This window comes from Lampetra fluviatilis, chromosome 13 (genome assembly GCF_964198595.1).
Source record: "Lampetra fluviatilis chromosome 13, kcLamFluv1.1, whole genome shotgun sequence".
NCBI classification, from domain to species: domain Eukaryota; kingdom Metazoa; phylum Chordata; class Hyperoartia; order Petromyzontiformes; family Petromyzontidae; genus Lampetra; species Lampetra fluviatilis.
In genome coordinates, this window is record NC_136287.1 from 323,076 (window position 1) to 349,452 (window position 26,377).

General features: G+C 56.7%; 2 protein-coding genes across 2 annotated transcripts in view; one reads left to right on the forward strand and one right to left on the reverse strand.

Moving 5' to 3' along the window:
- Window positions 1–15,680, reverse strand: part of LOC144935364 (thrombospondin type-1 domain-containing protein 4-like) — an 85,738-nt gene extending 70,058 nt beyond the window's left edge. The window contains exons 1-6 of the mRNA XM_078861930.1: window positions 15,362–15,680; window positions 13,732–13,830; window positions 10,576–10,648; window positions 8,740–9,296; window positions 7,538–7,685; window positions 6,318–6,420 (exon numbers count right to left, since the gene is read on the reverse strand). Coding sequence (XP_078718056.1) covers window positions 6,318–6,420; window positions 7,538–7,685; window positions 8,740–9,296; window positions 10,576–10,648; window positions 13,732–13,781 — 931 coding nt within the window. The 5' untranslated portion in view covers window positions 13,782–13,830; window positions 15,362–15,680. The remainder of the gene's footprint in view (window positions 1–6,317; window positions 6,421–7,537; window positions 7,686–8,739; window positions 9,297–10,575; window positions 10,649–13,731; window positions 13,831–15,361) is intronic.
- Window positions 15,681–20,063: 4,383 nt separating this feature from the next.
- On the forward strand, window positions 20,064–26,092 carry LOC144935363 (uncharacterized). The gene is made up of 2 exons (XM_078861929.1): window positions 20,064–21,355; window positions 25,173–26,092. Exons 1-2 carry the CDS (start codon window positions 20,216–20,218, stop codon window positions 25,185–25,187), a joined length of 1,155 nt encoding a protein of 384 aa, XP_078718055.1. The 5' UTR covers window positions 20,064–20,215; the 3' UTR covers window positions 25,188–26,092.
- The last annotated feature ends 285 nt before the right edge of the window (window positions 26,093–26,377 follow it).

The following is a 26,377-nucleotide window of genomic DNA, read 5'->3' on the forward strand; positions in this document are numbered from 1 at the left end:
CCCTCACTCACATCACTCAGTCACCTCAACTCCCCCTCATTCACCCTCAACCCCCCTCACTCTACCCTCAACTCCCCCTCACTCACCCTCAACTCCCCCTCACTCACCCTCAACTCCTCACTCACTCACCCTCAACCTCCCCCTCACTCACCTCACCTCACTCCCCTCTCACTCACCCTCAAACTCCCCCTCACTGACCTCATCTCCCCTCTTCACCCTCACCCTCACTCACCCTCAACTCCCCTCATTCACTCTCAACCCCCCCTCACTCACCCCTCACTCCCCCTCACTCACCCTCAACTCCCCCTCACTCACCCTCAACTCCCCCTCACTCACCCTCAACTCCCCCTCACTCACCCTCAACCCTCCCTCACTCACCCTCAACCCCCCCTCCTCTCACCCTCAACTTCCCCCTCACTCACTCCCCTCAACCCCCCCTCCCTCACCCTCAACTCCCCCTCACTCACTCACCCTCAACCCCCCCTCCCTCACCCTCAACTCCCCCTCACTCACTCACTCAGTCACCCTCAACTCCCCTCATTCACCCTCAACCCCCCCTCACTCACACTCAACTCCCCCTCACACACCTCACTCCCCTCACTCACCCTCACCCCCCTCCTCACCCTCACTCCCCCTCACCACCCTCAACCCCCCCTCCCTCACCCTCAACTCCCCCTCACTCACCCTCAACTCCCCTCACTCACCCTCAACTCCACTTACTCACCCCCACTCCCCTCACTCACCCTCAACTCCCCCTCACTTCACCCTCAACCCCCCCTCCCTCACCCTCACTCCCCCTCACTCACTCACCCTCAACTCCCCCTCACTCACTCACCAGTCACCCTCAACTCCCCCTCATTCACCTCAACCCCCCCTCACTCACACTCAACTCCCCCTCACTCACTCACTCAGTCACCTCAACTCCCCCTCTTTCACCCTCAACTCCCCCTCACTCCACCCTCGAACTCCCCCTCACTCACCCTCAACTCCCCCTCACTCACCCTCAACCCCCCTCACTCACCCTCAACCCCCCCTCCTCACCCTCAACTCCCCTCACTCACTCACCCTCAACTCCCCCTCACTCACTCACCCTCAACTCCCCCTCACTCACTCACCCTCAACTCCCCTCACTCACTCACTCACCCTCAACTCCCCCTCACTCACCCACTCACCCTCAACTCCCCCTCACTCACTCCTCAACTCCCCCTCATTCACCCTCAACCCCCCTCACTCACACTCAACTCCCCTCACTCACCCTCAACTCCCCCTCACTCACCCTCAACTCCCCTCACTCACTCACCCTCAACTCCCCCTCACTCACCCTCAACTCCCCCTCCTCACCCTCAACCCCCCTCCCTCACCCTCAACCCCCCCTCCCTCACCCTCAACCCCCCCTCCCTCACCCTCAACTCCCCCTCACTCACCCTCAACCCCCTCCCTCACCCTCAACTCCCCCTCACTCACCCTCAACCCCCCTCCCTCACCCTCAACTCCCCTCACTCACCCTCAACTCCCCTCACTCACCCTCAACTCCACCTCACTCACCCTCAACTCCCCCTCACTCACCCTCAACTCCCCCTCACTCACCCTCAACTCCCCCTCACTCACCCTCAACCCCCCTCCCTCACCCTCAACTCCCCTCACTCCTCACCCTCAACTCCCCCTCACTCACTCACTCAGTCACCCTCAACTCCCCCTCATTCACCCTCAACCCCCCCTCACTCACACTCAACTCCCCCTCACTCACCCTCAACTCCCCCTCACTCACCCTCAACTCCCCTCCCTCACCCTCAACCCCCCTCCCTCACCCTCAACCCCCCTTCCCTCACTCCTCAACTCCCCCTCACTCACCCTCAACCCCCCCTCCTCACCCTCAACTCCCCCTCACTCACCCTCACCCTCAACCCCCCCTCCCTCACCCTCAACTCCCCCTCACTCACCCTCAACTCCCCTCACTCACCCTCAACTCCCCCTCACTCACCCTCAACTCCCCCTCACTCACCCTCAACTCCCCCTCACTCACCCTCAACCCCCCTCCCTCACCCTCAACTCCCCTCACTCACTCACCCTCAACTCCCCCTCACTCACTCACTCAGTCACCCTCAACTCCCCCTCATTCACCCTCAACCCCCCCTCACTCACACTCAACTCCCCTCACTCACCCTCAACTCCCCCTCACTCACCCTCAACTCCCCTAACTCACTCACCCTCAACTCCCCCTCACTCACTCACACTCAACTCCCCCTCACTCACCTCAACTCCCCCTCACTCACCCTCAACTCCCCCTCATTCACCCTCAACCCTCCCCTCACTCACCCTCAACTCCCCCTCATTCACCCTCAACCCCCCCTCACTCACCCTCAACTCCCCCTCATTCACCCTCAACCCCCCCTCACTCACCCTCAACTTCCCTCACTCACCCTCAACTCCCCCTCACTCACCCTCAACTCCCCCTCACTCACCCTCAACTCCCCCTCACTCACCCTCAACCCTCCCTCACTCACCCTCAACCCCCCCTCCCTCACCCTCAACTCCCCCTCACTCACTCACTCAGTCACCCTCAACTCCCCCTCATTCACCCTCAACCCCCCTCACTTACACTCAACTCCCCCTCACTCACCCTCAACTCCCCCTCACTCACCCTCAACTCCCCCTCACTCACCCTCAACCCCCCCTCACTCACCCTCAACCCCCCTTCCCTCACCCTCAACCCCCCCTCACTCACCCTCAACCCCCCTTCCCTCACCCTCAACTCCCCCTCACTCACTCACCCTCAACTCCCCCTCACTCACTCAGTCACCCTCAACTCCCCCTCATTCACCCTCAACCCCCCCTCACTCACCCTCAACCCCTCCTCACTCACCCTCAACCCCCCCTCCCTCACCTCAACTCCCCCTCACTCACTCACTCAGTCACCCTCAACTCCCCCTCATTCACCCTCAACCCCCCCTCACTCACACTCAACTCCCCCTCACTCACCCTCAACCCCTCCCCACTCACTCTCAACCCCCCCTCACTCACCCTCAACCCCCCCTCACTCACCCTCAACCCCCCCTCACTCACCCTCAACCCCCCCTCACTCACCCTCAACCCCCCCTCACTCACCCTCAACCCCCCCTCACTCACCCTCAACTCCCCCTCACTCACCCTCAACCCCCCCTCACTCACCCTCAACCCCCCCTCCCTCACCCTCAACTCCCCCTCACTCACTCACTCAGTCACCCTCAACTCCCCCTCATTCACCCTCAACACCCCCTCACTCACCCTCAACGCCCCCTCACTCACTCTCAACCCCCCCTCACTCACCCTCAACCCCCCCTCCCTCACTCACCCTCAACTCCCCCTCACTCACTCACTCACCCTCAACTCCCCCTCACTCACCCACTCACCCTCAACTCCCCCTCAACTCCCCCTCACTCACCCTCAACTCCCCCTCACTCACCCTCAACCCCCCCTCACTCACCCTCAACCCCCCTCCCTCACCCTCAACTCCCCCTCACTCACTCACCCTCAACTCCCCCTCACTCACTCACTCAGTCACCCTCAACTCCCCCTCATTCACCCTCAACTCCCCCTCACTCACTCACCCTCAACTCCCCTCACTCACTCACCCTCAACTCCCCCTAACTCACTCACTCACCCTCAACTCCCCCTCATTCACACTCAACTCCCCCTCACTCACCCTCAACTCCCCCTCACTCACTCACTCACTCACCCTCAACTCCCCCTCACTCACCCTCAACTCCCCCTCACTCACTCACTCACCCTCGACTCCCCCTCACTCACCCTCAACCCCTCCTCACTCACTCTCAACCCCCCCTCACTCACCCTCAACCCCCCCTCACTCACTCACCCTCAACTCCCCCTCACTCACTCACCCTCAACTCCCCCTCACTCACTCACTCACCCTCAACTCCCCCTCACTCACCCTCAACTCCCCCTCACTCACCCTCAACTCCCCCTCACTCACCCTCAACCCCCCCTCACTCACCCTCAACCCCCCCTCCCTCATCCTCAACTCCCCCTCACTCACTCACCCTCAACTCCTCCTCACTCACTCACTCAGTCACCCTCAACTCCCCCTCATTCACCCTCAACTCCCCCTCACTCACTCACCCTCAACTCCCCCTCACTCACTCACCCTCAACTCCCCCTCACTCACTCACTCACCCTCAACTCCCCCTCACTCACCCTCAACTCCCCCTCACTCACCCTCAACTCCCCCTCACTCACTCACTCACTCACCCTCAACTCCCCCTCACTCACCCTCAACTCCCCCTCACTCACTCACTCACCCTCAACTCCCCCTCATTCACCCTCAACCCCTCCTCACTCACTCTCAACCCCCCCTCACTCACCCTCAACCCCCCCCCTCACTCACTCACCCTCAACTCCCCCTCACTCACTCACCCTCAACTCCCCTTCACTCACTCACTCACCCTCAACTCCCCCTCACTCACCCACTCACCCTCAACTCCCCCTCACTCACCCTCAACTCCCCCTCACTCACCCTCAACTCCCCCTCACTCACCCTCAACCCCCCCTCACTCACCCTCAACCCCCCCCTCACTCACTCACCCTCAACCCCCCCTCACTCACCCTCAACCCCCCCTCACTCACTCACCCTCAACTCCCCCTCACTCACTCACCCTCAACTCCCCCTCACTCACTCACTCAGTCACCCTCAACTCCCCCTCATTCACCCTCAACTCCCCCTCACTCACTCACCCTCAACTCCCCCTCACTCACTCACCCTCAACTCCCCCTCACTCACCCTCAACTCCCCCTCACTCACCCTCAACTCCCTCTCACTCACTCACTCACTCACTCACTCACTCAACTCCCCCTCACTCACCCTCAACTCCCCCTCACTCACTCACTCACCCTCAACTCCCCCTCACTCACCCTCAACCCCTCCTCACTCACCCTCAACTCCCCCTCACTCACTCACCCTCAACTCCCCCTCACTCACTCACTCAGTCACCCTCAACTCCCCCTCATTCACCCTCAACTCCCCCTCACACACTCACCCTCAACTCCCCCTCACTCACTCACCCTCAACTCACCCTCACTCACTCACTCACCCTCAACTCCCCCTCACTCACCCTCAACCCCCCCTCACTCACCCTCAACTCCTCCTCACTCACTCTCAACCCCCCCTCACTCACCCTCCTCACCGGCTTCCCTCATCCTTCTCACCCTTCCCCACCTCCGCACGTCGAGCCTCAAAGACTCAGAGATGCGAGTACTAAAATGGAGACCCAATGACTTACAGATACCTATAGACTCAATCCACATCACCACACCAACCCAAGAGTAAATAACTCTCATAGGGGCCGTCCATAAATGACGTCACGCACCTAGGGGGGGGGTCAGACATTTGTGACGATGTGTGACGAGGGGGGGTAGTTTGAGAAATGTGACGTCACATTATAATGCGCAACTTTAAATAAATATAGACAACACGTTCTACTTAATGAAATAGACTCTATAATAATTGCTTTCTCCTACAACATCAGGGTGCAGCACCACATTAAATACGCACTACAATGACAATAGTTTAAAGCGATTTGAAGCATGTTTTATTTTTGGGGAGTCGGGCAGAGCTTTGTGACGTCATATTTGAAGGGGGGTCTGACTTTTTGTGACGCCGTGTGACGAAGGGGGGGGGGGGGTTAAAAATCGTCCACAATCGCGTGACGTCATTTATGGACGGCCCCATACACTCACATTAACACGCACACCCTCACACACACTCGTACTTGCGTGTACACACACATGAGCATGCACACAAAAAGATCCCCCGTATAGCCTGAGGAGACTGTAGGGGAAAGTGCACCTATGAAGGCCGGTACTGCACACAAGGGGGTGGGTGGCCAACACCACGCCCGGCCGCCTTTGTCTCCCCAGTGGCGATGTGGTTTACACACCGCACCAGGTACTCATTTGAGACTGAGTCGACCTAGGTGAGGCCCAGGATCGAGTTTAGATAATCATGAGCGGGAATCGGGCTGCTGGGTTCATAGCACAGCGCGCTAACTGCTACACTACCACTCCACACATGCACACACACACACACGTGCAAACGCACACATGCAAACGCACACACATGCACACACACACACGTGCAAACGCACACATGCAAACGCACACACGTGCACACGCGCACACACGTGCAAACGCACACACGCACACGTGCACACACGCACATGTGCGCACACGTGCACACGCACACACGCACACACGCTAACGCACACGTGCACACACGCACACGTGCACACGTGCACATGCACACACGTGCACACGCTCGCGCCTACCCTCAGTGAAGGGCTCCCATTCGTAGTGGCGGCCCATGAACGGGCGGCCATTGTAGTTGGCGCACTGCACCGTCCGGAAATCTCGCACGCCGGCTGGACAGGGCTGCACACGCACAGCAACGACACACGGCCGCCTTTGTCTCCCCAGGGTTGTTGTTTGCACCACACGCGCGCATACGTATATGCCTACACACTCATGCACGTGCAATCAAGACGCGCACACTGCCATGTCTCACAACGACAAAAACACCCCCTGCGCCCCTCCGCGCAGGGTATCGAACACTGGCGCACACAGAGACAAAGATCCCCCGTATAGCCTTAACAGACTGTTCAGGCAAGTGCTGTTTAGGGAGCTGCACCAATGAAGTCCGGCAAAATCATGTAGATAGGTTCAATGAAAATAACAAAAAACTACGACGTTTCGATCGCAACTCAAGCGGTCGTCATCAGGAAAAAAATTAACCCGTAAAAACAAAGTTTTTCACTATAAATCCTTTATATGCGTGGCGGCTAGAGTCCTCTCGTCCTCTGGCTTGAGATGGCTGCCACCTATGGGTCAGATGATTACCTGCCACCATTAAGCAATTGGTAATTAAATATGATTTTTTTTTTCCTAAAAAGTGTAAAGTTATGGAAATTTTTTTCACGAAAATAAATTGTCACGCACAACGAGTCTGTGTGCAAAATGTCAGCTCGATTGGATCACCGGAAGTGGGTTAAAAAACGACTGAAAGATTTGCACGGTCGTAAGCGTGCAAGCAAGCAAGCAAGTGAACTTAATATAAAGGATTTAAAAAGTAGTCGTTATCAGGAGAAAAAAATTGTTTTTCCTTATGACGACTCAGGCCATTGGGTTCGTAGTGGCGAACTAACCGTGACACTACTGGCACACACAAAGATCCCCCATGTAACCTGTAACAGACTGTAGAGGCAAGTGCTGTTAGCGAGCACCTATGAAGGTCGGCACGACACATGACGGGGTGGGTGGCCAACACCACGCCCGGCCGCCTTTGTCTCCCCAGTGCCGATGTTTAGATATTGCACCAGGTACTCATTTGAGGCTGAGTCGACCTAGGGGAGGCCCAGGACCGGTTCAGATAATCGTCACCGGTGTTGGCCATGAGCGGGAATCGAACCCGGGTCGCCAGGTTCGTAGCGCAACACGCTAACCGCTACACTACCGCTCTCCACACACACATACACTGGCACACACATGGTACCTGCGCGTTGCACAGGCGGTGACGCCGGAAAGCACCAACACAGCTGATGGAGGTGCGCGGAGACCCAGATCCGGCTCCACCAGCGGGCCACAGGGCCTGGCCGGTCTGGTGGGCGAGTGTGGCATGCGTGGAACGAGATGCCCGGAGGCTGCACGCCGCAACATCGCACATCACCAAACATCACGGCGGCATCACCACCGATGTATAGCACCATCGACACAATAGAGCATCATCACCACATTGTCGCATCACAATCACTACCATCACGGTGACGTCTCCCTGGTAACGGGAATCTGGCTCTAGCTCTAAGAGTTAAAAATAAGAGTGACGTCGCGACCACAGCTGCGAGAGCTGGAGACACGGAGACGACATGGTGACATGGGGGGACACACACAGACACAACGGGGGCATGAGGGGACACACACAGACACAACGGGGACATGGACAACCTAATTTTTGTTACTTTTCTATTTTACCTGATAAGGCCCACCGAGCTGTACAGCTCTTTTTTTCAGAAGTGACCTGGCCACAAATGATAGCTCAACGAAGTGGCTTATCATGTGGGAATTTTTTAAACTGAACGACCCGGAAAAAAATTAACGCGACCACTGGGAGAGAGCTACGCAAACTCCACATATGCAGCAGGCGTCAGGGTTGGGATCAAACAGACAACCTCCTGCATACCAGGCGAGGGAGTTAACATCTCACCACAGTGGCGCCCCTTAACACACGGACACACACACGGAGGACACTCACAGACGCACAAATGTCTTGGAAAAGTGGCCGCCAAAACCCTGCGGTGCGGGGGGTCCCGACCCAGATGCCCCCCACTCCCCCAGAACCCCCCCCCCCGCCCCATAGTAGCAATAATGGCTTCAAGCTGAGGCCAGCGAAGCAGCCCCCACGCAGTACCCTCCCTCTGCCCCTCGTGAGAGCGTGTGGGCTGCGAGTCGCCCACAGGGTGTCGGGGTGAACAGGGGTGCATGCCAATCGCCGGGTTAGCAGGGGGTGTGTGAGTCACTCACCGGGTGAGCAAGGGGGTGAGAGTAACTCACCTGATGAGTGGGAGTGTGTAAGTTGCTCACCTTGTGAGTGGGAGTGTGTAAGCCACTCACTGGTGAACAAGGGTGTGTACATCACTCTCTGGTGAGTGGGACATGCGAGTCACTCACCGAGTGAGCAAGGGTGTGCAAGTGACTCACCGGGTGAGCGGGGGCTGTGAGCGATGCATGGAACTGAGCACTCTCGCTGGAAAACGTCCCTGCAGGGAATGAGCTGAGCCACGAGCACCATGCCAGAGCCGGCTGAGCTGATGCTGCTGCTGCTGCTGATGCTGCTGATACTGCTGATGCTGATGGCTTGCATGCACTGGCTCAAGCTCCTGGAGGTCGCTGTAGCCGTGCTGCTGCCGCCGCCGCTGGTACTGCTGCTGCTGCTGGTGGTGGCCGTATCCGTGACCCCCTTGCTCCGCGGGTGGCGAAGGGGCACGGGGGGCCGCGGGCAGACATGGCCTCATCTGCTCCATGACCCCCCCTTCACACGTACGCGTGCAAGGGGACCAGGGCCCCCACTGACCCCAGGTCCCAGTGACCTCCCCAACCGCTGGAACCGGCCCCTCCTCCATCCCCCCAGCTCCAATCCGGGTGCCGCTCCACCGCTGGGGTTCCACCTGCCTCCTCGCCCGGTGAGCGGACACTCTTCCTGGCTCCTCCAGGTCCTCTGGGTCTCCTGGCCAGGGGGGAACTGGGTCCTGCCAAGACTGCAAAGGTCAGTCCCCTCCGTGTCACTCTTCTCTAGATACGACCATGGTCACTTTTCTCATTAACTCCTCTCTGGTTCACTCCGCTCGTTGATTCATTCCACTCACTCACCCAACCCATTCACCCCCCACCCACTCACCCACCCAACCCATACACCCCCCGATTCACTCACCCAACTACTCACCCCCCACCCACTCACCCAATCACCCACTCAGCCAACCACTCAACACTCACAAAAGATTCACCCACTCAACAACAGCAAACGCCATTCACCATTGTGGTGTTAACTAAACCAGAGCGCTTGTGCCAGACTAGCTGCACTTTGAGGCCACGTGAAGTGTGGAATGCTCTCGCTGTTGACAGGTCACAGAACAGACCCAGGTGCCATGGGTTGAGTGAATGAGATACACTAGTTGTGCCCCCTACTGTGCCACCTCGCTGCATTTTATATGCCCAGCGCACCACTCAATGTTGTGAGCGTCGCTCCTCTGCTCTGTTGCTGGAGGGCGAATGCCTAAAACTGGCCAGTAGCGTTCTTCACGAGCCTCCTCCACAGAGGGCGATTTTGACACCGCCAACGCAGCCTTGCCTTGCCAAAGAAGCTCCCTGATGATGGGACTGTGTCCAAATCTTTCAAGGATCTGTGAACTCCTTACACTATCCAGTCTGATTGAACCCAGGATGGATCATAGGCAGGCCAGCCTGAATGTTTCAAACCAGTGCAGATGTTACTTTAAACGGGTCCGTGTTTCACAAGCATAGAGGAGGGGCATAACTGTGGCCAAGAACAAAATAGTCAGGCTTTGTAATTGTGGGGCGGATGGGCGAGTGACATGCTCCAGGTTCCGCAGCAGTCTCCAACTCCTCATCAGAGTGAGCAGCAATTACCAGATTATCAACATGGTTGACCAATAGGAAGCCATTCCTTGACCGCACCCGGGCACCGGTCAGCTTCTCACACATTCACACCCACAGGCATTTAACAGACTGTTGGGGCAAGTGCAATTAGCGAGCGCCCATGAAGACTGGCAGGACACACGAGGGGGTCGGTGGCCAGCACCACGCCCGACCGCCTTTGAGTTGACCTAGGGGAGGCCCAGGACCGGTTCAAATAATCGTTACTGGTGTTGGTTGAGCGGGAATCAAACTCGGGCCGCCGGGTTCACAGTGCAGTGTGCTAACCGCTGCGCCACTACTCCCCACACGTGCATCCTCGCACGCACACACACACACGGCAAGTGCTCATAGAGGCAGCCGAAGGCAGGGTTGGTGTCTTACTCGTTGCTGCTGCCGAGCTGTGCAGTCCCTGGGGTAGACGCAGATGCAGAGGAGCAGCGCCGCCACCTGCCGCCTGTGCGACGCACACCGACACACACCATGCAGCACACACAAACTCACACCAGCATACACTATGCAGCACACACTATGCAGCACACACAAACTCACACCAGCATACACTATGCAGCACACACTATGCAGCACACACAAACTCACACCAGCATACACTATGCAGCACACACTATGCAGCACACACCATGCAGCACACACAAACTCACACCAGCATACACTATGCAGCACACACTATGCAGCACACACTATGCAGCACACACAAACTCACACCAGAATACACTATGCAGCACACACTATGCAGCACACACAAACTCACACCAGCATACACGATGCAGCACACACTATGCAGCACACACTATGCAGCACACACCATGCAGCACACACAAACTCACACCAGCATACACTATGCAGCACACACTATGTAGCACACACTATGCAGCACACACAAACTCACACCAGCATACACTATGCAGCACACACTATGCAGCACACACAAACTCACACCAGCATACACTATGCAGCACACACTATGCAGCACACACTATGCAGCACACACAAACTCACACCAGCATACACTATGCAGCACACACTATGCAGCACACACCATGCAGCACACACAAACTCACACAAGCATACACTATGCAGCACACACTATGCAGCACACACTATGCAGCACACACAAAATCACACCAGCATACACTATGCAGCACACACAAACTCACACCAGCATACACTATGCAGCACACACTATGCAGCACACACTATGCAGCACACACAAACTCACACCAGCACACACTATGCAGCACACACAAACTCACACCAGCACACACTATGCAGCACACACAAAATCACACCAGCACACACTATGCAGCACACACTATGCAGCACACACAAACTCACACCAGCATACACTATGCAGCACACACTATGCAGCACACACTATGCAGCACACACAAACTCACACCAGCACACACTATGCAGCACATACTATGCAGCACACACTATGCAGCACACACAAACTCACACCAGCACACACTATGCAGCACACACAAACTCACACCAGCATACATTATGCAGCACACACTATGCAGCACACACTATGCAGCACACACAAACTCACACCAGCACACACTATGCAGCACACACTATGCAGCACACACTATGCAGCACACACAAACTCACACCAGCACACACTATGCAGCACATACTATGCAGCACACACTATGCAGCACACACAAACTCACACCAGCACACACTATGCAGCACACACAAACTCACACCAGCATACATTATGCAGCACACACTATGCAGCACACACTATGCAGCACACACAAACTCACACCAGCATACACTATGCAGCACATACTATGCAGCACACACTATGCAGCACACACAAACTCACACCAGCACACACTATGCAGCACACACAAACTCACACCAGCATACATTATGCAGCACACACTATGCAGCACACACTATGCAGCACACACAAACTCACACCAGCACACACTATGCAGCACATACTATGCAGCACACACAAACTCACACCAGCACACACTATGCAGCACACACAAACTCACACCAGCATACATTATGCAGCACACACTATGCAGCACACACAAACTCACACCAGCACACACTATGCAGCACACACAAACTCACACCAGCATACATTATGCAGCACACACTATGCAGCACACACTATGCAGCACACACAAACTCACACCAGCATACACTATGCAGCACACACTATGCAGCACACACTATGCAGCACACACAAACTCACACCAGCATACATTATGCAGCACACACTATGCAGCACACACAAACTCACACCAGCATACATTATGCAGCACACACTATGCAGCACACACTATGCAGCACACACAAACTCACACCAGCATACATTATGCAGCACACACTATGCAGCACACACAAACTCACACCAGCATACATTATGCAGCACACACTATGCAGCACACACTATGCAGCACACACAAACTCACACCAGCACACACTATGCAGCACACACAAACTCACACCAGCATACATTATGCAGCACACACTATGCAGCACACACTATGCAGCACACACAAACTCACACCAGCACACACTATGCAGCACACACAAACTCACACCAGCATACATTATGCAGCACACACTATGCAGCACACACTATGCAGCACACACAAACTCACACCAGCATACACTATGCAGCACATACTATGCAGCACACACTATGCAGCACACACAAACTCACACCAGCATACACGATGCAGCACACACTATGCAGCACACACAAACTCACACCAGCACACACTATGCAGCACACACAAACTCACACCAGCATACACTATGCAGCACACACTATGCAGCACACACTATGCAGCGCACACAAACTCACACCAGCATACACTATGCAGCACACACAAACTCACACCAGCATACACTATGCAGCACACACTATGCAGCACACACAAACTCACACCAGCATACACTATGCAGCACACACAAACTCACACCAGCATACACTATGCAGCACACACTATGCAGCACACACAAACTCACACCAGCATACACTATGCAGCACACACGATGCAGCACACACAAACTCACACCAGCATACACTATGCAGCACACACTATGCAGCACACACAAACTCACACCAGCATACACTATGCAGCACACACTATGCAGCACACACAAACTCACACCAGCATACACTATGCAGCACACACGATGCAGCACACACAAACTCACACCAGCATACACTATGCAGCACACACTATGCAGCACACACAAACTCACACCAGCATACACTATGCAGCACACACTATGCAGCACACACAAACTCACACCAGCATACACTATGCAGCACACACTATGCAGCACACACAAACTCACACCAGCATACACTATGCAGCACACACGATGCAGCACACAGCAACACACACCATGCAGCCCCCCCCAGAAAACCCCACCAGTCACACACACAAACTCACCTTTCCAAGCACAGAGTGTGCACAGGTGTAGTAAGTGGGTGTACGCGTCAGGTGCGAGTGGTTGTGAGTGCTCTCTCCTCACCGGGTGAGCGGGGTGCGTGAGCTCTGGGGGCGATTCCCCCCACCCCCCATCCCCCCCCGCCCCCGCCCTGCGGGCTCCCTAAGGCATTGGGAACATCACCTACACAAAACCACCACCATCATCACGATTAACATCACCTACACACATCACCACCATCACGATTAAAATCACCTACACACACCACCACCATCATCCCGATTAACATCACCTACACACATCACCACCATCACCATTAACATCACCTACACACATCACCACCATCACTATTAACATCACCTACACACATCACCACCATCACTATTAACATCACCTACACACATCACCATCATCAACACGATTAACATCACCTACACACATCACCACCATCACCACGATTAACATCACCTACACACATTACCACCATCACCACGATTAACATCACCTACACACATCACCACCATCACCATTAACATCACCTACACACATCACCACCATCATCACCATTAACATCACCTACACACATCACCACCATCACGATTAAAATCACCTACACACACCACCACCATCATCCCGATTAACATCACCTACACACATCACCACCATCACCATTAACATCACCTACACACATCACCACCATCACTATTAACATCACCTACACACATCACCACCATCACTATTAACATCACCTACACACATCACCATCATCACCACGATTAACATCACCTACACATATCACCACCACCATCACCATTAACATCACCTACACACATCACCACCATCACCACGATTAACATCACCTACACACATCACCACCATCATCACCATTAACATCACCTACACACATCACCACCACCATCACAATTAACATCACCTACACACATCACCACCATCACCATTAACATCATCTACACATATCACCACCATCACCACGATTAACATCACCTACACACATCACCACCATCACCACGATTAACATCACCTACACACATCACCACCATCACCACGATTAACATCACCTACACACATTACCACCATCACCACGATTAACATCACCTACACACATCACCACCATCACCATTAACATCACCTACACACATCACCACCATCATCACCATTAACATCACCTACACACATCACCACCATCACTATTAACATCACCTACACACATCACCACCATCACCACGATTAACATCACCTACACACATCACCACCATCACCATTAACATCACCTACACACATCACCACCATCATCATTAACATCACCTTCACAAAACATCACCACCATCACCATTAACATCACCTACACACATCACCACCATAAACATCACCTACACACACCATCAACATCATGACCATTAACATAATCATTTTCTACACACTTCATCATCACCATTAAAATCATGACCATCTACCAACAACCAGCAACATCACCAACATCAGCAACATTGACTTCAACATCTCAATCAACAGCGCAATCAGCATCAACATCATCAGTGTCAACTTCACCATCAGTAACAGCATCAACAACATCATCATCATCACCAACGTCACCATCACCATCATCAGCAGCAACCTCATCATCATCACCACCACCACCATCACGCGACTCCCCGACTCCGGGCCCGCAGCGCGCGAGAGGGAGGGAGAGGACCTGATGCTCTCTCCTCACTCTCCCGAGGCCTCTCTCCCACGCTCTCTCCTCCCCCTTTCGCTACGGAGGCCTCTCCCCTCTCCCCGCACGGCCTGAGACTCCACTTTCCCTCCCTCCCTGCCTGTCACTCTCCCCACCCCGCACTTTCTCTCGCTTCTCTTCCCTCTACTTCATCTCCCTCCCTACTCTCTTCGCTCTCCCTACACTCCACCGTCTCTTCTTCCACGCTCTCCCAAACTCTCTCTCCCGTCCTACCACCCCCTACATTCTCCCTATCGCTCCCCTCCCTCTAATCTCTCCACTCTCCCTCTCTCCATTCTCTCCTCTCTCTCTCTCGCCCCTCCCCGCTCTCCCCGACGATCCCTGTCCCTGCTCCGCGCGCTCTCTCCCCCACCTCCCCCCGTCTCCCCCCCTATCCCCGTCTCCCTCCTCCCCTCTCCCCGTCTCCCCCATCTCCCCGTCTCCCCCCCCTCTCCCCGTCTCTCCCCCCCCTCTCCCCGTCTCCCCCCCCCTCTCCCCGTCTCCCCCCCCCTCTCCCCGTCTCCCCCCCCCCTCTCCCCGTCTCCCCCCCCCTCTCCCCGTCTCCCCCCCCCCTCTCCCCGTCTCCCCCCCCCTCTCCCGGTCTCCCCCCCCCTCTCCCCGTCTCCCCCCCCCTCTCCCGGTCTCCCCCCCCCCTCTCCCGGTCTCCCCCCCCCTCTCCCCGTCTCCCCCCCCCTCTCCCCGTCCCCCCCCCTCTCCCCGTCCCCCCCCCTCTCCCCGTCCCCCCCCCCTCTCCCCGTCTCCCCCCCCCTCTCCCCGTCTCCCCCCCCTCTCCCCGTCTCCCCCCCCCTCTCCCCGTCTCCCCCCCCCCTCTCCCCGTCTCCCCCCCCCCCTCTCCCCGTCTCCCCCCCTCTCCCCGTCTCCCCCCCCTCTCCCCGTCTCCCCCCCCCCCTCTCCCCGTCTCCCCCCCCCCTCTCCCCGTCTCCCCCCCCCCTCTCCCCGTCCCCCCCCCTCTCCCCGTCTCCCCCCCCCCTCTCCCCGTCTCCCCCCCTCTCCCCGTCTCCCCCCCCCTCTCCCCGTCCCCCCCCCCTCTCCCCGTCCCCCCCCTCTCCCCGTCCCCCCCCCCTCTCCCCGTCTCCCCCCCCCCTCTCCCCGTCCCCCCCCCTCTCCCCGTCTCCCCCCCCCCTCTCCCCGTCTCCCCCCCCCCTCTCCCCGTCTCCCCCCCCCCTCTCCCCGTCTCCCCCCCCCCTCTCCCCGTCTCCCCCCCCCCTCTCCCCGTCTCCCCTCCCCCTCTCCCCGTCTTCCCCCCCCCCTCTCCCCGTCTTCCCCCCCCCCTCTCCCCGTCTTCCCCCCCCCCTCTCCCCGTCTCCCCCCCCCCCTCTCCCCGTCTCCCCCCCCCTCTCCCCCCCCCTCCTCTCCCCCCCCTCCTCTCCCCCCCCTCCCCGTCTCCCCGGGAGAGTTCCCTGTGGCTGTCATTGGCCGTGGCTGGGGTAAGGGGGGGGAGTGGTGGAGGGGCACGGCGCCCCCCGCCCCTCGCTGGGGGATCCGCCCCGCCCCTACCCTTCCACGTGTCACGCGCGTCTTCCCTCGCGCGCGACCCCTGCCCGGGGGGGGGGGTAATTAGGCGCGTGCCCATTAATGCTGCCCGCGCGCCACACGGTGAGAGGGGGGACCGCGGGGGGAGGGGCGGACTGAGACCCCCCTCCCCACAACGCGGTGGGTGGTCCCGTCGCGTTGTGGGGGGGGGTATGAGGAACCCATTGCTCATTGAGGGGGTCACGTGTTGCTCACTCTGCAGGTACTCGCGTTGCCAAGGCAACCAGGTACCACAGCGGGGACTGACGCTTCCCCTCACCGCCCCTGTAGGCCCCCTTCCCCGCCTCGCCACGTGGCGCCACTAGGTCCGTTTCGACGAGTAGATAATTATTAGCGCCTCATGTCGAGGGGGAGAGGGTAGTTTGGGGTAGTTCCCCCCCCGCCCCCCTCGTGACAAATGCCCCCCACCCTCCCCTCTGCCCCCCACCCTCCTCCTGCCCCCCACTCCGCTCCGCCAAATTCATCCCAGACTCGCCACCGCTGTAAAGCGAGAACGCGGCGCACGTGTGGGGGTGGGGTGGGGGGGTTCCTTGGCAACGGAGCGTGGGATTAGGGTCGGGTGGTGAGAGTGCGTGTACACACACATACACACGCCCACACCTACACACACTTACACTCACCTACACAACCACACGCACCTACACTTATACACACCTACACACACACCCACACACACCTACACACACACTTACACACACCCACACACACCTACATACACCTACATACACACCCACACACACCTACACACCCACACACACCTACACACACCTACATACCCACACACACCCACACACACCTACACACACACCTACACACTCACTTACACGCACCTACACACACCCACACACACCTACATACACCTACATACACACACACCCATACACACCCACACCTAAACACACTTACACACTCCTAAACACCCACACAACCCTACACACCTACACACACATCCACACACACCTACACACACCCACACACACCTACATACACCTACATACACACACACCTACACACACACCCACACACCTTCACACACCTACACACACCCATACACACCCACACCTAAACACACTTACACACTCCTAAACACCCACACAACCCTACACACCTACACACACATCCACACACACCTACACACACCCACACACACCTACATACACCTACATACACACACACCTACACACACACCCACACACCTTCACACACCTACATACACACATACACACACCCACACACACCTACACACCCACACACACCTACACACACCTACACACCCACACACACCTACACACACACTTACACACACCTACACACACCCACACACACCTACATACACCTACATACACCCACACACACCCACACCTAAACACACTTGCACACACCTACACACCCACACACACCTACACCACTACACACACATCCACACACCTACACACACACTTACACACACCTACACACACCCACACACACCTACATACACCTACATACACACACACCCACACACACCTACACACACACCCACACACACATACACACACCCTTCTTCTTGTTCGTCCGTCAAAGTTGATGATGACCATGGCACGTTTGTCATTTTGTTGGGTTTTGATGAGTGCGCAGATGGCTGAAGAGGCCAATCCGAGCCCGGAATTCCCTGTGGCACACTGGACAGGTCAGGGAGGATGTAGAGCTCTGAGGTGCAGCCACACGTCCTTCCTTGGTAGATTTGCGCAGCTGCCTCTTCAAGATAGCACAGGAGCTTCTCCTACTCTCACAGAGGACTGCACCGTCCTGTACTTTTCTTCTCCAGGCAGGTCGGTCCTGTGCTAGGGATTCCCAGCTTTTCAGGTCGAATCCAAAGCTCTTCAAGGAAGCTTTAAGAGTGTCCTTGTAGCGCTTTTAGGGGCCACCTTGTGCTCGCTTGCCATTCTTCAGCTCGCCAAAGAAGACTTGTTTTGGAAGTCTCGCGTAGGGCATTCTGGTCACGTGGCCAGTCCATCTAAGCTGTTCCTTCGCAAGCAAGGTGTAGATGCTGGGGATATTTGCCTTGCTGAGGACTTCCGTGTCAGGGATTCTGTCTTGCCACTTGATCCTCAGCAGTTTCCTCAGACAGCTCAAGTAGAGATGATTCAATTTCTTGGCATGGCGCTGGTAAACTGTCCAGGCTTCGCACCCATACAGAAGAATTGGTAAGACAACAGCCCGGTAGACCTTCAGTTTTGTCTCCTGCTTGATGCCAGTCCTTTCCCATACCGAGTCACGTAGACGTCCAAAGGCTGCACTGGCCTTGACAATCCTGATGTTAACTTCATCATCTATGTGCACAGCGCGAGACAGAGTACTACCAAGGTAAATAAACTTGTCAACGGCTGAAAGCTTTTGCCCATTCACAAAGATGGTTGACTCAGTGTAGGGTTTCCCAGGAGCAGGTTGGTATAGGACTTCAGTCTTCTTTGTGCTGATTGTTAGGCCGAAGTTGTTGCAAGCTGAGGAGAGGTGGTCCATACTGTCCTGTAGATCTTTATTTGAGCCAACAGCCAGAGCACAGTCATCAGCAAACAAAAGTTCTCGAACAGTGACTTCCTCCACTCTAGTTTTGGCTTGCATCTGTAGTGACATAAGAAGGGAGGGGCTGCTGGGGGCTCTGGGTTCCCAGGTGGGTCCAGACGCTTAAGCCTCTGGGCGCCAGGCGTTGAGTTCCCAGGGGGTCCAGACGCTTAATCCCCTTGGCGCCGCCAAAGGGGGGGGCTGTGTGTGCTCTGTGGGATATCTGGGGGCGCACACGGCCCCACCCCTCGTTGTACCAGGCATAAAAGGAGAGCTCCCTGGACGATCGGGGCCCAGTTGTAACTCAAGACCCAAGACCCACGACCAGCCATCTGAAGACCCGGGGATGCTGTGAGAGCCAGCGCTGGGACTCTGGAACTCCCGACTCTACGACCTTGTGAGGGCGAGTTCCGGAGCGTAGCCAGAGTAGAGTATCTAGGCTGTGTAGCTAGGCTGTGTACCTAGGCTGTAACAGAGTATCAGGACTGTTGGACTGTTGGAGTGTTGTATTGTAATAAAGAAGTTACCTCTACAAGTGTCTCCGGAACCTGTTACATTTGGCGTCAGAAGTGGGGTTTGGAGACAAGAAGTAAGCCACGTACCTTCAGTCCTGACGGCGATGTTGAGGAGCAAGCGGCGACGGGGCAGCCAACTCGGGCCGACAGCGACGCTGCACCGCCGGCTCAGCAGTCGTCCACCATACCTGCCGATCTTCCTCCAGCGTCGGGAGCAGCAATGGAGGAAACGCTGCTTCGCCTCACCGAGCTGCTCCACGCCACCGTCTCCATCCTGGACGACATGCGTCGCTCACAGGCGGAGACAGCAGGGAGAGAGGAGGCGCAGCGGCCGCACCATCCCGCCGGCTCCCACACAAAGATGGCGGCCGTTCCCGCCGCAAATACATCCGGGTGTGTCGTCACTTCTGCGGGGGGAGCAGTGGCCGCTGGGAGCGACGTCACTTCCGGGCCCAGCGTGGGCCAACCCGATGACGCCGCGTCATCAGCGCTGCGTCCCTCACCGCCGGGTGACAGCGCTGCGAACGCGAAGCCAGCTTCAGCCGGGTTGCCAGGCAACGAAAGCTTGGCTCACGTCCAGCAACGCCTGCCGGCACTCAAGGCATTTTCTTCAGAGGGGGGTGAGTGGGCAGCGTTCGAACGCCGGTTCGTCTCTCTTATAGAGACGTCCGGCTGGTCGGAGTATGAAGCGCTCCAAGGCCTCCCGGCCATGCTCGACGACGACTCCCTCGCAGCACTCCTTACTGTGCCACGCGCAAAACGTGCCACGCTCACGGATGCCCTTCATCAGATGCGGCTGATTTATGGACCCCCATCCGAAGCACGTCACCGCTTCGATGCGAGGAGGAAGAAGGCCTCCGAGTCGGCGATGGGGTACCGCAGCGCGCTGCTGGCCATGGCAAAGGTTGCCTACCCTCGCATGGATGAAGACGCTGTGGAGTCACTCGTGCTGCAGAAGCTCATGAGCTTGGCCCGCCAGCTTCGAGTTGCCATGCCGACAGCCGACGACGACGACGACTTCACGTCGCTACGTGCTGCCAGGTGCATCCAAGCACACCTACATTGCGATGAGGACACGACCATCGCCGCCTGCGCAGGCCCACCTGATGCACAAGCCTATGACGTGCATTCGGGGCCTCATCAGGCCTTCGCAGCAACAGAAAATCGCGGATCGTCCAACTGGCGATCCCAGCGAGATCACCACCAGCGGGACCGGCCAACCTCGCGCCAGGACGGAGCGTCCATCGTCTGCCACAACTGTGGCCTTCGGGGCCATGTGGCGTCCGGCTGCCGGGTCCCCCGACGCCGGACTTCAGGACCTCCGGCGCCTCGGCCACCACCGTATCCTCGGCATACCCAGGCGAGTCACGACACCTCGCACTCTCGGCCCCCACTTACAACAAGCACGCACCCTCACACCACACAGGGGGGTCATGCTTCTGAGGAGGGGGATTCGGGCCCATCATTGAACAACCGGGCGCTCGGACCGGGTCAATGGTCCGAGTTGGCCCATAGGGTCGTTGCCGCTGCGGCAGGGTCCTCTGCCGTAGTGGGTTCCATCGAGGGCGTTGATGTTCGTATGTTGATCGATACGGGTGCGTCGGCGACCATCATTTCAGACATAATTTATAACATTTTGCCCGATATATGCCGTCCCTTGCAGCCAGTTGATGTGCCATGCTATGCCGCAAATGGGGGTTCGTTGGGCATCACCGGACGGATCAATGCTCAGATCCGCATTGCTGACGTCCAATTAGTTGGGCCCATTTTGGTCTCATCAACCCTCGCCGTTCCGTGCCTCCTCGGAACAGATTTCTTGGGGAAGATGCCCATTAAAATTCTCATTAACAAAGGGTGTATTGAGCTCCCCTCCGGCCGACGCATGGCCTTCCTACCCACACCCACTCGGTTGCACTCCGCATCTACGACGGTGCAGGCGTTGGCGGCGTGCACAATTCACATTCCTCCTGGCTCTCAGATGTTAGTTCCCCTCCGGTTTCGTAAACCCCTTGATTACGACGCGTTCATGGGGGGTGCTGTGATCGGGCCTTCGCGTTCAGCTGAGCGGGTGTCGGACCTCGTGTGTGCACAAACGCTCGTGCGAAGCGACCACGACCCCTTTATCCAGGTCCTTAACGCGGGATTGGAAACGGCCGTTATCTGTCAGGGAATGGTGCTTGCTCACGCGACGCCAGCCCCGCCAGAAGATGTGATCGTGGGTCACGTAGGGGGCGAGTTCTCTTCCGTTGCCAAGCCAGGTCCTGACACAGGATGGCTCGACGCGCTTTGCTCCACTTCTGCCGATTTGTCACCATTACAACATGCTAAATTACGCACGCTGCTGAGCGATTTCGCCGACGTTTTCAGTCAAAGCAAATTCGACATTGGCTGCACTAAATTGCTAAGCCACCACATCGACACGGGTGATGCCGCTCCAATTCGTCAAAACCCATTCCGGTTGAGCCCGGCCGAAAAGGAACATGTACGGGTGGCCGTCAACGATATGTTGGCGGCCGATGTCATTGCGCCATCAAATAGCCCATGGGGGGCGCCGATCGTTCTTGTTAAGAAGCACGACGGGAGCCTCCGCTTTTGTGTTGACTTCAGGAAACTTAATAAGATTTCGGTGGCCGACGCCTACCCGCTTCCCAGGATGGACGAGTCGCTCGATGCCTTAGCAGGTGCGCATTACTTCTCCACCTTGGATCTCCTCTCGGGGTTTTGGCAGCTACCCCTTGATGACGCATCCAAACCAAAGACGGCCTTTCGCACGCCGCAGGGACTGTTCCAATTCAACAGACTTCCCATGGGTCTTCACTCGGCCCCGGCGACGTTCCAGCGCCTGATGGAACTGGTCCTCGCTGGGCTCCAGTGGGATTCTTGCCTAATCTACCTCGACGATGTAATCGTGTTCAGCAAAACTTTTGATGAACACCTCACGCGATTGAAGGCAGTTTTCCTTAAAATGCGAGCGGCTAACCTCAAATTCAAACCGCAAAAATGCCACCTCATGAGGGATTCGGTTCGTTATTTGGGCCATATTGTCAGCCGCTCGGGAATTGCCACGGACCCCGAAAAGACAAATTGCGTGCGCTCATGGCCAACTCCTACCTCTGTTGGGGAGGTGCGGAGTTTTATCGGCTTCGCCTCATATTATCGACGATTTGTTGCGGGATTCGCATCTATTGCGAAGCCCCTCCACGCATTAACGGCCAAAGGGGTCAAATTCCGATGGGGAGAGTTAGAACAGGCATCATTCAATGCCGTCCGAAAAGCACTGGTCGATGCTCCTACCCTGTCTTATCCAGATTTTACCACTCCGTTCATTCTGGATACAGACGCCAGCAACACCGGAATTGGAGGGGTGCTGTCGCAAATTGTCAATGGAGTGGAGCGCGTCGTCGCCTATGGCAGCAGGGTGCTGTCGCCCGCGGAGCAACGTTACTGCGTGACGCGCCGCGAATTGCTTGCTATCGTTTTTTTCATAAAGCAGTACAGGCCATACGTGTATGGCAGGCATTTCACAGTACGCTCCGACCACGCGGCGCTACAATACGCCTTGCGAGTGGACCAACCATCTGGACAGCTCTCGCGTTGGCTCGAGATCCTCCAGGACTTTGCGTTCACTGTCATTTACCGCAAGGGGATTCAACACGGGAACGCCGACGGGTTGTCGCGACTGCCGAACAATGGGCGCTGTGCTTGTTTTTTGGGTGCGGGGCGTTGTAGGCAGCCTGACGGGGTACCGCCCCCATCCCTTGCGGCCGCGGCCGGGGATGGGGTCGGGGACCACGGGGCTCCCTCCACGCAAGTTCCGCAGGACGCATTGCTGGGCCTCGGGTTGGACGACTGGGGACGTCTTCAGATGGAAGACGTCTCCCTCCTCAAATTGAGACGCCGCGCTAGGGATGCCGAGGGTCACAGGGGGCAGGGGGGCCCCGTATCATATGTCATCCGGGAAGGCGTCCTCATGCATTGGGATGGGGGGTCCCAATCCCACACATTGGTGGTGCCCACCTCCCTGCGGGGGCGACTTGTGTGGGAAACCCACAGTCGCCTCTTGCACTTGGGTGTTCAGAAAACACTAGCTAAAATCCAATTGGAATTTTTCTGGCCGGGCATGGCAAACGATGTGGCTGACCTTGTGCAAGGTTGCACAGAATGTGCACGGCGGAAACCACCTGCTAGGCCGTCCTGCCCGCCGCTCCAATCCATTAAAGTTTCCCGGGTCAATGAGATCGTCGCATTGGATATTTTGGGTCCGTTTCCCGCTACTCCTCGGGGTAATAAGTACCTTTTGGTTGGGGTCGAATATTTTACCCGATGGGCCATGGCCTGGCCACTCCCCAACCAGTCTGCAGCAGCCATTACAGAGGCCTTTTTCCAGGGCTACGTCCTGGACAAGGGTGCTCCCGAACGCCTGCTGACCGACCAAGGGAAAAATTTCTCTTCCACCCTGTTGCGGGATGTGTGCAACCTGCTAGGGACACACAAAATTCGCACCTCGCCATATCACCCCCAGACTGACGGTATGGTCGAGCGATTACATAGGACACTTACCTCCATGCTAAGCCACCAGGTGTCTGAGTCACAGACTGATTGGGATCTCCACATACCTGGTGTCTTGGCCGCCTATAGAATGGCGCCCCATGCTGCCACGGGGTACTCGCCATTCTATCTAATGTATGGTAGGGAGGTTTGCCCCCCAATCGACGTACAATTGCACATTAAACAGCCCGCACCTAAGGCTAAGATTGCCGACCACATCCGTGCTAATGTGCGTCGTCTCGTAGATGCCCGGGAGGCTGCTCAAAATAACTCAGAAGCCCGTCAGCTTGCCAACGAGCGGTTGCGGAATCTCCGCACATCCCGCCACGTTTGGGTAGAAGGGGACCGCGCCTGGCTCCACTGCCCGCAGGTACCATTGGCTACTTCCTCAAAACTGCTTAAGCCTTGGAGAGGGCCGGTTGTTATTATTCGCGTTCTCCGCCCGCAGTGTGTCAGGATCCAGCATGGCAAGCGACGTTGGTTCGTGCACCCGTCACGTCTAAAACCTTACATTCAACCCTACACACCTCCTTCACATCTCCGGGGCCGAGAGCGCGACATGTCTGACGAGTCGCGCCGCGATGATGCTGCTTCTAACTCTCGGGCAGGTCCCGCTGCCCCGCCCTCAGGTGCCTTGGGAATGAAATCCGCCACGGCCGACCCAGCGGGAACAAGCTTGCCCGCGGGATCAGCGACCCAGGACACAAGCGCAACAGCGGGTCGTCGGTCCCCTCCTGCCTCCGTCGCGACCGATGGACCTGCCACTCGGACTCGCTCAAAACTCAAACGATTTTCATGACCCCCGCCCACGAACTCTCGTCCCAACGCGACGCCACTCACTTTTCCATCATGTATAGTGGGCGATTGGGGCGTGCGTTCATCCTGCATATATGTGTTTATACAGTGTTGTTCTGCATCGGTGACCACAGGAGGGGGAGAGGCGCTTTCTTCTCATTTTTTTTCTTGATTTGTCACACACTCATTCTGATGGTTAACAAATAATTTCTTGTACAATTGTATTTTTTTTTGACAGCCGGGTCGGCTGGAGGCTACGTAGAGGGGGGTAATGTAGTGACATAAGAAGGGAGGGGCTGCTGGGGGCTCTGGGTTCCCAGGTGGGTCCAGACGCTTAAGCCTCTGGGCGCCAGGCGTTGAGTTCCCAGGGGGTCCAGACGCTTAATCCCCTTGGCGCCGCCAAAGGGGGGGGCTGTGTGTGCTCTGTGGGATATCTGGGGGCGCACACGGCCCCACCCCTCGTTGTACCAGGCATAAAAGGAGAGCTCCCTGGACGATCGGGGCCCAGTTGTAACTCAAGACCCAAGACCCACGACCAGCCATCTGAAGACCCGGGGATGCTGTGAGAGCCAGCGCTGGGACTCTGGAACTCCCGACTCTACGACCTTGTGAGGGCGAGTTCCGGAGCGTAGCCAGAGTAGAGTATCTAGGCTGTGTAGCTAGGCTGTGTACCTAGGCTGTAACAGAGTATCAGGACTGTTGGACTGTTGGAGTGTTGTATTGTAATAAAGAAGTTACCTCTACAAGTGTCTCCGGAACCTGTTACACATCCTCCGCAGATTGAATAGCCCACCGTCAAAACGGTAGATGAAGTTAATCCCAGTGTTGTGATTCTGGAATGAGTCTTGCAGCATGGCAGAAAACACCATGCTGAAGAGCGTTGGCGCTAAAACGCAGCCTTGCTTCACCCCGTTTGTGATTGGGAACGGATCAGAGAGTTCTTGCTGGTCTCTGACGCTGGCCATCATGCCATCATGGAGATTGCGCACGATGCCAATGAACTTGTCTGGACACCCAAACTTGGCCATGATTTTCCATA